Here is a 14,854-nt window from a genome sequence, read left to right on the forward strand (position 1 = left end):
ATTCCTTTGAGAGGGAGAAAGCTTCTTGCTTTCGAAGGCGACTGGCCTTCCCTCTTGAAGGAGGACTGCTCCTACCGCAATGCCACTTGCATCGGTTTCTAGGAACAACGGTTTCTGGGAATCAACTATCTTTAACACCGGTCATGAGACCACAGCTTGTTTTATGGTGTTAAAACTTTCTTGTTGATTCTGTCCCCAAATAAAAGGTACTTTATCTGAGGTCAGATCACTCAATGGCGATACTATTTCAGAATATCCTTTGATATGCCTTCTATAAAACTGGACAAATCCCAAGAATGATCGCAACGCGGTCAGACTCTGAGGGATTGGCCAAGTTAGTATCGCAGCCACCTTCTTCGGATCCATTTCTACCCCCTATGGAGTAATTATGAACCCTAAGTACTCAAGCCTAACCATACACACTATAGTTTTCTTTTTATTCACGTAAAGACTGGCTTTCCTCAAAGTACTGAACACTATCCTTAAGTGTTCACAATGCTCAGTAACACTTTTACTGAATATCAAGATATCGTCAATGAAATGTACTACGAACTTTCCGATATACGGACGTAGTAAATCATTCATAAGCATGACGAAGGTCACTGGAGCATTGGTAAGTCCGAAGGGCATTACCAAAAACTCATAATGACCAAACCTGCTTCTAAAAGCGGTTTTATGCACATCCTCGGCTCTAATCCGGATCTGATGATAGCCGCACTTAAGATCTATCTTGCTGAAAATCACGGCTCCATGTAATGCATCTAGCAAATCATCAATCCGAGCCATCGGATACCTGTGCTTAACAGTAATATTATTCAATGCTCTGTAATCTATACAGAGGCGAAACGTATCATCCTTTTTCCTCTTTAATATCACTGGTGAAGCAAAAGGTGAGAAACTTGGTTGAATCTGCCCCAACTTGAGGTATTCTTCCAGTTGCCTACGCACCTCCGCTTCTTCAGTAAAACTCATTCTATAGGGAGGTCTATTTACAGGTTCTGCCCCCGGGATCAGTTCAATCTTATGCTGAACTTTCCACTCTGGAGGTAACCCATAAGGTAGTTCATCCCTAAAACATTCAGAGAACTCCTCTGTTATAAGATTAGCCAGCTTGGCCATCTCATCACTTTGCGTAACATCAGTGCTAGCCGAAGACTCATCTACCGACTCTACCGATGCTATGCAAAGGTATAAAGACTCTACTTGAGCCTTTCTGATTTCCATCACGGAAACCAACGGTCCCTGAGGTATATCTCTTTCACCTCGCAAGACATAAAGCACATCATTCATCTTGAATTGATATACGTGCTTTTTCCAATCAATGGCTGGATTCTTCCTAGAATGCCACGCCATTCCCAGGGCTATATCCGCATGAGCAAGCTTGGTTATTTCAAAATCAAGCTTCTCAGTATAGTCCTGAATCCGAAGCTCCAACTGGGTAACCCTTTGGTCCCATACTTCAGTTGAACTTCCATCAGCCATCCTGACTGTATACGCATAGTCAGATGGACTTATCTTTAATTTCAGCCTCTTCACGACCTTGGAGTTAATCACATTGTGAGTTGACGCTGAGTCAAACAACACAATGACATCATGACTGGCCACTTGCCCTTTCATTTTGATTAACTCCGTATCATTGAAGGCTGTATACCCCGTTGCTGCGGGCTTAGATAGGATGTTATCAGGTGCACTCGTCACTAACTTAGTAACAGACACACAGAACAAACAAGGTACTAACCTCTGAGAAGATCCCGCTAGCGGAATCTGCATCTCTTCCGCTCTGGGACTTCCCTGCATCTCCACGTCGCACTCTGAGATCACCATCTCAGCCATCCAACGATCTTTATTACGTGGACAATCTCTCCACTGATGAGGTTGAAGGCAACCAAAGCATAAGCCTTCTCTCCTCGCTTTTTCCCTTTGTTCCGGGTTCAAGGGAGACTTAGACCAAGCCCGGGCTGCCATTGGAGTTACTTTTCTCTTCACTCCAATGGTGGTACTTGGTTTAGGAGTTTCAGCCGGTCTCGCCTGCTTGGCTTGACCACTCGGCTGCGAACCACTCCCTCTACTAGTCCACTTCTTCTTAAACCCAGATTTCTTCGGTACCATACTGGGTTCCGACCTGTGCAAACCCACTTGGCTTGCTGCCCTTGGCATCCTCGTAGTTCAGGGCTATAGCTATTGCATCATCTAGCGTGTTCGCGTACTTAGCCCGAACTTCCATTTTTATTCGATCATTCAATCCAAATATGAAATCTTTCACTTGGATTGATTGAGGCAGGGGTTCGTCAACCTTCATTACACTCTCTCGAAACTTATCAGTGTATTCTGCCACTGATAAATTTCTCTGACGCAGGTTCCTATATTGATCCCAAGCTCGGGATGCCTCGTCAGGAGGTAAGAAGTGTTTCCTGAACTCTCTTTTAAACCCCTCCCAGGTAGTGGATGCTATGCCATCTTTTTGTTGTTTAATCCACCACCGAATCCGCAGCCTCACTAAACATATGGGTGGCCTCGCGGATCTTTTTGATGTCATTTCTGATCTCACAAATGGCGAACGCCTCGTCCCATTTGTGTAGCCAGGTCTCAATGACATCGGAGCTACGGTCGTTCATCCGACCAGAATACTTTTCCGGTCTGTAATTAGCAATATTTGGCACTTTAGCCTTCCTAGGCTCGACCGTATGGACACTAGACTCCAGTTCCATTGGAGCCTTTCCCTTCTCCTCTCGAGAAGGTCTGGCAGACATACTCTGTAGCACTCTCCTAAGTTCAGATTGCCCTGTGTTGGCTTGTAATTGCTGCGCTAACAACTGTTGCAAGGCATCTTCCAGCAATGCAATCCTGCCAGATAAAGTGTGAGCTACTGGGCGCGATCCCTGCTGGGTCGGCCGGAATCCTGATTCACCAGGGTCCCTTCTGGAAGCTCCTTCTTCTGCTTCCATTTAGTTCAGTAGGTGTTTTGTTTTGGGGCTTTTTTTTTTTTTTTTTTTTTTTAAACACCCCTAGAACACTGTAATCACAAGCTGACACAATTCAGGGTACTGACACTCTGAACACAATTCCCTATACTAGGGAATTCCTGCAATCCCACGTTCACACTGATCAAGCATTTAATACAGGCATATCTCACAGATGGCGCTTTTCCCTATACTAGGGAAATTCCTGCAATCTGACTCCGACTGAAACACACAGGCATAATCTGTTCAAGCATAATTTGTTCTTGCTATACCAATCGCTAACCATAAAAGTCTAACTGCTTCTGACAAAACAGGAATAACGAAAACCAAAAGGGAAAATAGATAAAAGGCTCCCTGGAATTCGAATCCTGCTGCTTGCAGCCTGCACGTACGGCCTGCTATCAGCTCTCACAAATCATCCGTACTCTGACTGTATACGCGCCAGAGAAGCAGTCAACTGCTGTTACCAACAGCTCTCCACGGGTTTCCCTATGCACCGATTAGCCTCCCGCAAGGTCACCTCAACAACTAACGATGCCTTCTACCAACGACCACCGAACACAACCAGCAGTCGAAGACCTTCGTCAACGAACCTCCGTCAGGTCCGATCAAGCTATGCCAAGTGCGGGAGGGCTACGCTCAGACACATCGTCGTCACGTTGTCGTAGTCCATCGCATGGAGGTCATAAATAACGGAACCCTCCTGCGCTCTTCATCCATCGTTTCGTCGAGTCACCTGCGTGTCCCGTTCCACGCACGTCACATTTCCGTGCCAGACCTTCCGTTGATCCGCAGTCAATCACAGACTGCCCACGTCGAAGGACCTTCCTGTCATTCAATACTTGCTTGCGTAGGCTCGTTCGTAGCTCAGCACACTTCTTTATATCCGCATCGTACTTGTTCCGCCAATCAGCTTCTTCGTTCAGTGCGTCGTCGTAATACTTTTGCAATTGAAACGCGTTGCTTCGTGCATCTCTCAAGTCCGACTCAGCTCTCCAAATTCGTTGGACGAAAAAGAAGCCAATGATCATGAGGACGATCAAACCAAGGAGCCTACCGAACCCAAGCCTTCCCCTACACAACCTTGGGCTCTGATACCAATTGTCACCTTCTTCAGCTATTCTCTCTTCACAGATCACGGGAGTAGCACCTTTCTTTTCCACCCAGCCAATTCTCCCAAGACTTCAAAGAGAGAGAGATAGAGCTGTACCCAAAATCACGTAAAAATCCCAATCCTTATCTTCTCTCACTAGCCTTGACAGACCCCAAATCCCTAGATAGATCTAGATGCCACATGTCATCCATATAGGGCCTTCCTAATGCAACATTTCACCCCTCTCTTGGGATGCATTTAATTCCTTGCCCCTAGGCACAATCTTTGCACTAGGCCCTTGGTCTCAGATCTATCTAGTCTGGTGCTATCAGCCCTCACCTAGGACCTTGACATTAATCCCTCCCGATCATTTACATAAAGCGCAAACACATATATTACAAAGATAGATCCTATAAGGGAAATGTCGACTGATTCTTCCGAGGTCATGCTACCTCGGCTAGAGCGTAACAATATACAGGCCCCCCCTCTAGCCTCTTTTCACATCTTGTTCTTGAGGTTTTTGCCCAACAGTTGAGGCTTTTACTCTGAGATTTGGTGTCGATCTCTCCATCTCCATCGAATTTCTTTCACCTTGAGAGTGTGTTGCTTCACTCTCAGTTTGTTGTTCACATTAAAGCTGCACTCTCAGAATTATGCTAAGATAGGAAACCCTTGTAAGACTTGTCTAAAGGGATGGAAAAAAGAAAGTACAAGTAGCATCCCATTGTGTGGAATCAAGAGCTTGATGTGTGTTTCAATTAATTGAAACATGAGGTTACATCAGCTCCTATGCTGCAAATCATGGATCCTATCAAAGCATTCTTGAAATGGATTCTTGAAATGGATGCCAATGACTATGCTATTGGTGGGACATTGTTCCAAGACGCTAGACTCGTAGTTTTTTAGAGTAAAGAGCTAGCCAAGCCACACTATAAGTGGCCATCGCAAGCTATATGCTATTATTCACGCATTCAATGAGTGGAGACATTATCTATATGGATCTACTTTTGTAATCTACATGGATAACTCTTTTGAAGTATTTTTGCAATACTTATGACCTAAGGGGAGGAAGGCCTAATGGTCAAAGCTTATGCAAGAATCTGACTTTGAGATCTATAATCAAAAAGAACCAATCAACAAGGAAGATAACTCCTTGAGCAAATTGGTAGTGTGAAGCAACTTTGCTTCACAAAGATCCAATCTAGCCTATATGACTCTATTATGGGTCTTTATCCTAAAGATAATTTCTTCAAATATGTGTGGGATGAAGTACAAGCTAGGAATGCCTCTCTTGGTAGCAAAGTAAGAGAGTAATCCATTAGGAATGGTCTTGTTTTTTGAAAGGGTAAGATCTAATCATCTACGTACTATGGGTGAGGGATACAAGACATCGGATCTTATTTTAGCGTCATCGCAATCCCAGTGTTAGACACCCTAGGGGTACAATCTCAATGCTAGCCACCCTAGGAGTACAAAGAGTATTGGATCTAGTCAAGTGATAATTGGAATATATTTACAGTGTCGGTTGCATGGCATGGACTTCCTTTATCAAAGGCTACTTGGGAATCCACTTACCAAATACATCAAGCATTCCCAGATATTATCATCGAGGACGCTAATTCCTGAGGAGAAAAGGAATGTTACATTCCAATTAGAATGTAATATGGCCTTGGATGCATCAGTGCACGTTAATTCCTTAGAGAGACCAAAGAAATGCGTACATATGTAAACATGTGTTTGTTGTATGTGTGTGGTTAATTTAACTACAGCCAAGTACCTAGCTATCAAGGTCGCCAGTGTTGGGTGCTGGGACGACTAGTGAGTTTGATAGGCCAATATGCATATTTATGTCTAGGGTTATTTGACAAGTCATGAGCTTAGGGCCAAACAAACAATTTTTGTATTTATTTGTGATACTCTAGAGGACATGAAAAGGGTGGATGCGCATATGCATAACACGTGGATATTTGGATGAGAACTATCTAGGGTATTGGGGTGTCGCCTCGTCCCTATCTACATGAGTTGTCGATCATGTTGTTGTTGAGAGACATTTGTATGGAGATGTGATTAGCGTTGCAATGGTGATTAGCGTTACAATTTTTTAACATACAAGTCAGCATCGACCTTAAGCTAAACAAAGAAAGTTCGTGTTTCATCCTGGTCCAAGATTCTTGCTGCTTTGCACTCACCGTTCTCCTGTATCTCCTGTAACATAACCATACCATCATTCAATGAATCAATACGTTGTAAAATTATCTTTAACAATGAAACAAGAAATACTAGATGCACCTTGCAACCTTATGGCAATTCCAATCTATAGGCAACTTTGTCTTTTCATTTTAAGAATTGACCACCTCCCACAATAACGTGCCCTTTAACACAATAACTGCAGTGTTATCCAACTTGAATAAACCAAGCTGGCAACTAGTTGACACAGCTGATTTCATCTGGTCCCTACGACTGCCACCAACAAGCAGTCAAACTACTAGTTCGACACAAATCTCTCTAGGTTTTATAGCTTTATTTTTTTTACTTTTGTCCAGCAACTATCTTTTTCATTCGAATTCAGCTTGAAAAAGTGCACTTTGGTCCAACAGAAATATTTCAGCGCTATTAAAAGCACATACGTAAATATATTTGATACACGTCTACAAAAACGGCAGTGGCCTTTTAGAATTGCAAAAATTATAAGATTGGCCTAAACTAATCGTCAACAAGGGCACACAATGACCTCATAGAACCATACGTTTGTACCAAGGCATTGCTAATATGTAGAAAAGGCTACTTGAACACTTCAAAGGTGTGGATATAATAATCTCACCACAAAGCACCAACGAATGATCAAAACCACAAGTGACTTCAATTGCTTTAAGCCCTCCCAAATCAACACGATATGGTTCCCACCGGTGAACAAGCTCAGACTCTTTATTTAGATCTTCTTGAAGCTGGACGTTTGCAAGCTCCATCAGTCCCCCTTTATCTTTATTCAGCGAGAATTGTGCTACTTCCTGGCAAGTAATAGATTTTGGGTAAAATCCTAGTCGTCCATCAGTAGGATATCCCCATGAATAAAGACTCCCATCCAATGTGCAAGCAAGGGCATGGCCCCATCCCAAAGAAACCTGAAAAGTGATACATGAGGCAAGCAATGTATTGGATTTATAAAATCATATTGACAGCAAAAGAAATGCACATAATGAATCCTAGATAAAATACCTTTACTACATATTCACTAAATTTTTAACAAAGAAAAACAACATTGACAAGCTCGATAAAAGTGGAAATACATTTACTTTTCTAAAATACATTATAGACGTACAGTCATGGTGCTAGTGAACCCAACTCTAGTTAGTAGCTTAGGCACTTTTTCCCTCACTAGTTTCCCCCAATGCATTTTGTGAACCACCTTTAAGGTGTGTGACTGTACCCTAGTGGAATACCCCTTATCTATGTGTGTGTCCTGAACACATTGTACATAATATCACCTGTTGGTTTTCTCCTTCCCACTCAACGCTCATGCATAGACCCAACAAATGGTATCAGTGCTCCTACACTGTAACAGCTATCAGACTATGCATAGACCCAACAAATGGTATCAGTGCTCCTACACTGTAGCAGCTTGTAGACTGTCATCCATTGCCCCTGCAGATCAGCCTTCCACTCTGTTGTTCATGTGCCGCCTTCAGCAATTCATTTTCCACTAGTTGTTCATGTGCCGTTCTTGCTGACAGTTCAACATCCCAACCGAAAGTGCATAACTCCTTTAGTTTGCTCTTTGTACATGCGATGACAATCTCAGCCTCTGTTGTTCATGCTGCAATCGTGTTGTTTGTGCACCACCAGTTGTCGCTCCTACGATGATCTACAGACAGCTCGACATTCTAGCCTAGAGTGCACTGCTCCTACATTTTGCTCTCTATTCATGTGTTGCCAACCTTAGCTGTCGCCATTTGTACAACCTTGCAAACGATTCATTTTCCAAACAATCTGATCACTACACAACCCATTCGTGCGTCATCTCAATGTCTGCACGCAGTTATAGTTGATTTTTGCAAATCTGGGCTCCATCACTCTATTCAAAATCTTCTTCGTCTGCAACAGCCCATTTAGGGTTTTTGCACGTATGAAGCCCCTTTGCCACCCAATGTACACTGTCATGCAAGCATTCAGTGCTAGAGTTGGAGATTCACTCAATTCTGAGTTGGATTCCCCGCTATTTGGGCCATTTGCATTAGAATTTCCTCTCTGCAGACATTTGTAGCCAGGGATTGTTCTTTGCAGGCATTGGTGGTCAAATTTAATGTCTGACCACACATTTTGCACTCAAGAGTTTGGTGCAATTAGTTTCATCAGTCAACTGTTTGGGGTTAGTTGCATTTCTTTGCAGATACGATGACAGGCAATAATGTTTTTGAGATGCTTACAGCTGAGGATAAGTTGCACGGCACCAACTATTCATTATAATCATACATGATGCGACATATTCGTGTTGCCCAGGGCTTTTGGAATAATAGCAGCTCCTCCCACAACTCCTACACAAGAGCAAGCTCGTTCGGATGGCCGAGGTGAAAATGCAGATGCGTTGATTGCAATGTTAGTGAAGAGGGGTATTATCCTGCACATTTGGTCATGCCAACTGCAAAGGCGGCATGGGAATTTTAATACATGCAGGAAGAAGACTCTATGGATGAGTTCCTTACAAAGATTAAGGATCTCAGGTAATAGTTAGCCAGCGTGGATGAAGCTTATGCTGACAGTACATTTGTACCCACGGCGGTTGCGGTACAGAAAGCACAGGGTACAAACTCTATCATCCAGAGACCACACAGATTTTAGTGAGTACAGATGTTCTATTTGTTGAAACCCGGTCCAGCCTAGAGGTCTGTCGATAGGGTGTGTTTGATCCCCTGCTGCCCCTGCACAATATGAGTCAGCCACATGCACAGACCTCAGAAATAAATCAAGGTACTGAAGTACTGGGAAGCCTGAGGACTGAGCTCCCACTCCCTGGCTGCTCCCGCTGCCCGCCTTGCCCACCTTCTCCCTCCGCCCTTTTGCCTCCGCCTCCTCTCCGCCTTTGTCCTTCTCTCCGCCTCCTCTCCGCCTTCTCCCTCCGCCCTTCCGCCTCTACTCCGCGTCTCCGCCTCCTCTCCGCCCTTCCGCCCCTGCCTCTGCCCCCGCTCCTCTTCGCCTCTTCTCCACCCTTCTGCCATCCCTCGCCTCCGCCTCCTCTCCACCCTTCTGCCATCCTCTCCCTTGCATCCACCTCCTCTCCGCCTTCATTCCGCCTCCCCCCCCACCCAACACCACCTCCTTCTCCCTCCCGCCTTCACTTCACCACCTTCCCGCCTCCTTCCCGCTTTCACCCCCGGGCCCCCTCTCCGTGTCCATCTCTGTCTCAACCCCCACCCCCATCTCTGCCCCTTTCCGCCTCCTCCCCGCCCCCCTCTGCGCCTCCCCCTTCCCCTCTTCCCGCACTCTTTGCGCCCCCTTTCCCGACCCTCCCCGTTGCTTTTTCCACCTCGCATCTTCACGCTGCCCCCCCGCCTCTTCCTTTTTCGCCTCTCTTCTCCACCTCCTCCCTCCCGCCTTTTCCATCCCCCCTCGCCTCGCCGCCGCCTCCTCTCCGCCTCTTTTTCTCCTTCCTTGCTCTCCTTCATTCGCAGTAGGAGCATTTGTGTTTGTTAGGAGGAAGAATATCTTGGTGGTGGTCTAGGCCAGAGGGGCTCTATGGCAGCACCCTCGAATCCCACAGCCATTAAGGTGCTTCTTTCTCCAGCCGCCGACAAACAACAGGTGCAGCAAGCAGTTCAGTCCCTCCATGACAAGGCGATTGTGGGCAAAATTGTGGGCCTCACACCCACAAGGCGACAGGTGCGAGAGTGGATACAGGCGAGCTTGGCACTAGAGGGTGACCACATTCAAGAGGTCACTATCTATGGAAGAGACGTCTTCCTCATCCAACTACTGCCTCAGCACTTGTGGAGCAGAGCCCCATCCTCCTTGGCCCGCATTTGGTGTACCTCTTTCCTTGGTACCATGGCTTTACAATGGAAGACATGGACATGATGACACACCAAGTTCCCCGTTTTCCAATTATGCTTCGCTTCCCAGGGCTCCCAAAAGACTATAGAGCCATCCTCCCCTCCATTGGTCGGACATTTGGCACCGTGCTCGAGTCTCCTCTAGATTCGGCCGCATTAGTGGTAGCAGATGACGCGGTCCCTCGGATCAGACTGGTGGTTGAGAGCCTAGGCCCTAGAGTCCCTCCCAGAGTTGATTCTCCTAGAGACCCTTGAAGGGGGTACACTTTGCTAGCAAGTGGAGATTTTTGGGTTACCAGGCCAATGTCTTCGTTGCAGACAGATGGGTCACCTAGCCAAAGATTGCCCCCGAGGCCAAGGCCGAGCGCCTCCTCCCCAACCCCCGCAGAGCAGGCAAAGTCAGCAAGCCAGAGCCCAGCACCCCCCCCCCCCGGATAGGAGCAGCAGGAGTCTCAGACCCCCTCAGAAGGGGATTGGACCTAGGTTAAAAAGAAAAAGAAACCAAGCAAACACGCCCGCAAGCGCCGCAGGCAGAGGGCTAGACGCAAAAAGAGAGACAGGGTTTCTCAAAAGAGACACCTCAAGAGGAGCAGCAGCAAGAGCCCATACATGAAGACCCACCTCCCCCAACGGAAGGGGCCTCTGCCCAGGTAGATGAGCCTCCAAGGTTGAAGGTACAGCATCGCATTCACCCTTGCATCAGCAACGAGGGGACCCAGGTTAAAAAGAAAAAGAAACCAAGCAAACAAGCCCGCAAGGGCCGCAGACAAAGGGCTAGACGCAGAGAGGCACTTGAGGAGGAGGAGCAGCAGGAGCCTTTACATGGAGAGCCACCTCGCCCAGCATAGGGGCCTCTGCCTAGCTAGATGATCCTCCCGTGTTGGAGGTTCAGCGTCCGCATTCACCCTTGCATCAACAGCGAGCCCCAGGAGCTCCTGATGCTCCAATGGCAGAAGCTATGGATGTTAGCCCAGTAGTGACTGAGGAGCGGATCTAGAGCCCCGGCGAGCCTGATCAGTAGGGGGGGCCTGTTGTCGCCCATGCCTCCCTCCCCCTCTAGAACCCTCTCCACTTCCCTACCTTCCTCCTAGATTCCCCCCGCCCCCTCCCTCCCCCTCGTCCTTCCTACTATGATCATCCTCACCACCCGCCCCCCTCCCTCCTCCCTTCCCCTCCGCCCCCCCTCTCCACCTAGCAAGTTTGGAGACAGTCAAGGGAGCCCTGGCTATCTATTGTGAGGCCTCCAGTGCGCGGATCAACTAGACAAAGTCCATAGGTTTCTTCACAGGCTCTGAGAAGACATACGAGATTCGTGAGTGGGGGAGCGACTTTGGCTTCAGATGGATACCGTGGGGCCAAATAGCGAGATACCTTGGATGCCAGGTTGGTATTGACATTACAGCAGAGCAGCAGATCGCCCCGGTCCTTGAGAGTGTTCGGCACAAGCTTCTCTACTGGAGGGCCAAACTCTCCCTAGCAGGTCGTGCCTTAGTGGCAAACCAGGTCCTTCTTGCCACGGTCTGGTATATCACCTCCTGCTAGTGTTTCACAGAGGGTGCATTTGTAAGAAATCCTAGATTTACTATATTTTATATGTGCTAAGGAATAAAAAGGAGACTGAAATAGCAGAGAAAATGTAGAGATTACCATAGCTGATGCTAGAGTTAACCTGCTGAGAGCATATGCAACTACATTGCGTAGTCCTAAAATGTACTCAATGGTCATGTGAAAGTTGGCCAGAAACTCAACCCAACGTGCTTGTCGAGCGTTCATGACTGGCTGAGTGAAGATATACTTTAAAGAGTGATGGTCTGTCTTGACCACCGAGTCGGCTCCCATGAGATAATGTTTCCAAGAGCGTTAAGCATGTACAACGGCAAGAAACTCCTTATCATAAACCGGGTATCGGGTTTGGATATCGGAATGTTTATGGCTGTCAAAAGCAATAACTCTGCCTTCTTGCATCGAGACTGCTCCTATAGCAATGTCGGAAGCGTCGGTAATGACCTCAAATGAAAAGTTTGGGTCAGCAATAGCCATAACTGGTGTGGTAGTGAGTGCTTGCTTGAGTTGTTGGAAACTATACTTTGTTTCGGGAAGCCACTGAAAAACTGTTGTGCTTTTCAATAATTCCGACATAGGAGCTGCGATTTCGGAAAACTGATAAACCTTTGTATGGTAGAAGTTTGCCAATCCGAGAAAAGAGCGGACATCATGAACATTCTTAGGAGTAGGCCTGTTTCGGATTACCTCGACCTTCTTAGGATCCACAGAGATGCCTTGAGCTGAAATAACATGTCCCAAATATTCGAGTTGGGTCTTGAAGAACTCACTCTTCTCAATGTTGATGTAGAGAGAATTTGCGCGGAGAACTTCAAAAACTTGGTGAAGATGTTGTTTGTGCTCATGTAGGGATCTGCTAAAAACGAGGATGTCATCGAGGTAAACGATGACGAACTTATCGAGAAAACCCTGAAGATGTCATTCATTAGTGTCATGAATGTGGCCGAGGCATTGTTTAATCCAAAAGGCATGACCAAACATTCATAGTGTCCATACTTTGTTCCAAAAGTTATCTTGTACTCATCACCTTCTCGTATGCGAATTTGATGATAACCTGAACGAAGATCAATCTTTGAGAATTGTGTTGCATATAGAAGTTGATCGAAGAGGTCATCGATGCAAGGCAATGGATACTTGTTTTTGATAGTGAGCTTGTTAAGGGCTCGGTAGTCGATGCAGAGGCGCATTGACTTATTCTTTCTTTCCACAAGTAGTACAGGAGATCCGAAAGGATTGCGACTGGGCCGAATGTGACCTTTGTCGAGTAGTTCTTTCACCTGTCTTTGGATTTCTTCATTTTGAGTGTAAGAAACCCGATAAGGAGGTTTCGACGGTGGATGACTGCCGGGAATAAGTTCGATTGGGTGATCCACTGGTCGTCGAGGTGGTAACTGCTTTGGCAATTCCTGTGGAAAAATATCCAGGTAGGGCTGAAAAAAAGGTGAAGAGTTAGGAAGGGGGAAGAAGAGCAAGAGGGAGAGAGTGTGAGAGAGAGAGAGACTCAAATGTGCGGGTGTGAAGTGATGAGCCACACCACAAACTCATTAGTTTTATTAGGATTACGTTTACCCTATGACTGTCTTAAGACAGTCATAGGTGTCCTATCTTTAATAAAGGGGTGGCAATGTGCCTTTACCCCAACAACCTCCCACCTAAAGGCCAATGTGCCTAAAGGGGAGAAAAGAATAAAAATTACAGCAATATACAGTTACTGTATACAAGACCATAAAATAAGAATGGTCTCATCCTAATCCCATGATGTGGTGGCAATGTGCAAACCGCTCTGTAGGCAAGCTCTTAGTGAGCAAATCTGCAGGGTTATCATCAGTATGCACCTTCACAAGCTCAAGTTGCTTGTCTTCCAGTACCTCCCTGATGAAATGATATTTCACATCTATGTGCTTGGTCTTCTGATGAAAGACCGGATTCTTTGCCAACATGATAGCACTCTGACTATCACAATGCAAAATTGGCATATCTCCTGTAATGCCCAAATCTCCCACCAGCCGAGTAAGCCATATTGCTTCCTTGCAAGCCTCAGTGGCTGCAACATATTCAGCTTCAGTGGTTGACAGTGCAATGCATTTCTGCAACCGAGACACCCATGATATAGCACCTCCTGCAAATGTGAAAATGTAACCGGTAGTAGACTTCCGGTTATCTGCATTCCCTGCATAGTCTGAATCTGTAAAACCATGCACCAATGCATCTTGCCTACCATAGCATATGCACAAGTCTTTGGTACCCTTGAGATACCTCAAGACACCTTTCACTGCTTCCCAGTGCCTCTTGCCTGGATTTGCCATATACCTGCTGATGACTCCCACCGCAAAAGCAATATCCGGACGAGTGGCAACATACATCAAAGAACCAACTGCAGATGCATACGGAATCTTGGCCATTTCAGCCTTATCATCATCTGATCTGGGGCTGTCCTTACTGCTGAGTTTTAAATGTGGAGGCAACGGGGTACTAATAGACTTCCCCCCCTCCATTTTAAACCGCTGCAGTACTTTGTCAATGTACTCCTTCTGTGACAGAAACAAAAGTCCCTTGGACCTGTCACGAGTAATCCGCATGCCAAGAATATGATTTGCATCACCCAAGTCTTTCATGTCAAAAGACTTATGCAGTTGTTTCTTCAAAGCACTAATCTCATGCTGAGATTTACTGGCAATAAGCATGTCATCCACATATAGAATGAGTAGCACCAAACTGCCATCCCTTCTCCCACCTCAGACGAGGTATTGCACTGAATTAATATGCATAAACCACTTGGCATACACTGTTTTGTTCACCAAAAAAAAAAATCAGACACTTCAGCCTGTCACAAACCTGCAACAGAAAATGGGATAAATCCCAAGCAATCACCCTTCTGCCAAGGGGATAAAAGGCATCTGAAGATCTCTAACAGTGACCCAAGTGTTCTCAAGCAAAATCTGGGCAAAAGCCCCTTGATCTGACACTTGTACCAAGTGAAAACAACCTCAACAATGAGGGATAAGGCATACAATGTGCAAATCTCTCTGACAAAATCAACTAACAGTGTAATGCAAATACTGCCCTGTGTAGAAAAGACATACACAGATCCCAACGTACAAACACTCAATGAGGAACCTTTTGAGCACTGTCAACGATGGACAGTTAGGGACCGAGTAAACTCGATGCGCCCTGGCCAAGCGTGGCTCAACTGA

The 14,854-nt window shown here is 46.0% G+C and overlaps 1 protein-coding gene across 5 annotated transcripts in view; it reads right to left on the reverse strand.

The window, feature by feature from the left end:
- Window positions 1-14,854, reverse strand: part of RUG2 (Regulator of chromosome condensation (RCC1) family protein) — a 66,160-nt gene that overhangs the window by 28,692 nt on the left and 22,614 nt on the right. For 3 of the 5 annotated variants that reach the window (XM_087369893.1, XM_087369878.1, XM_087369886.1), the window contains exon 4: window positions 6,875-7,175. In XM_087369893.1, the coding sequence (XP_087226019.1) occupies window positions 6,875-7,175 (301 nt within the window). Of the gene's footprint in view, window positions 1-6,159; window positions 6,259-6,874; window positions 7,176-14,854 lie in introns of all 5 variants that reach the window. The other 2 variants (XR_015540470.1, XR_015540469.1) reach the window with 2 other exon arrangements.

This window comes from Dipteris shenzhenensis, chromosome 3 (genome assembly GCF_047967505.1).
Source record: "Dipteris shenzhenensis isolate YYH24624 ecotype China chromosome 3, Dip_SZ_1.0, whole genome shotgun sequence".
NCBI classification, from domain to species: Eukaryota; Viridiplantae; Streptophyta; class Polypodiopsida; order Gleicheniales; family Dipteridaceae; genus Dipteris; species Dipteris shenzhenensis.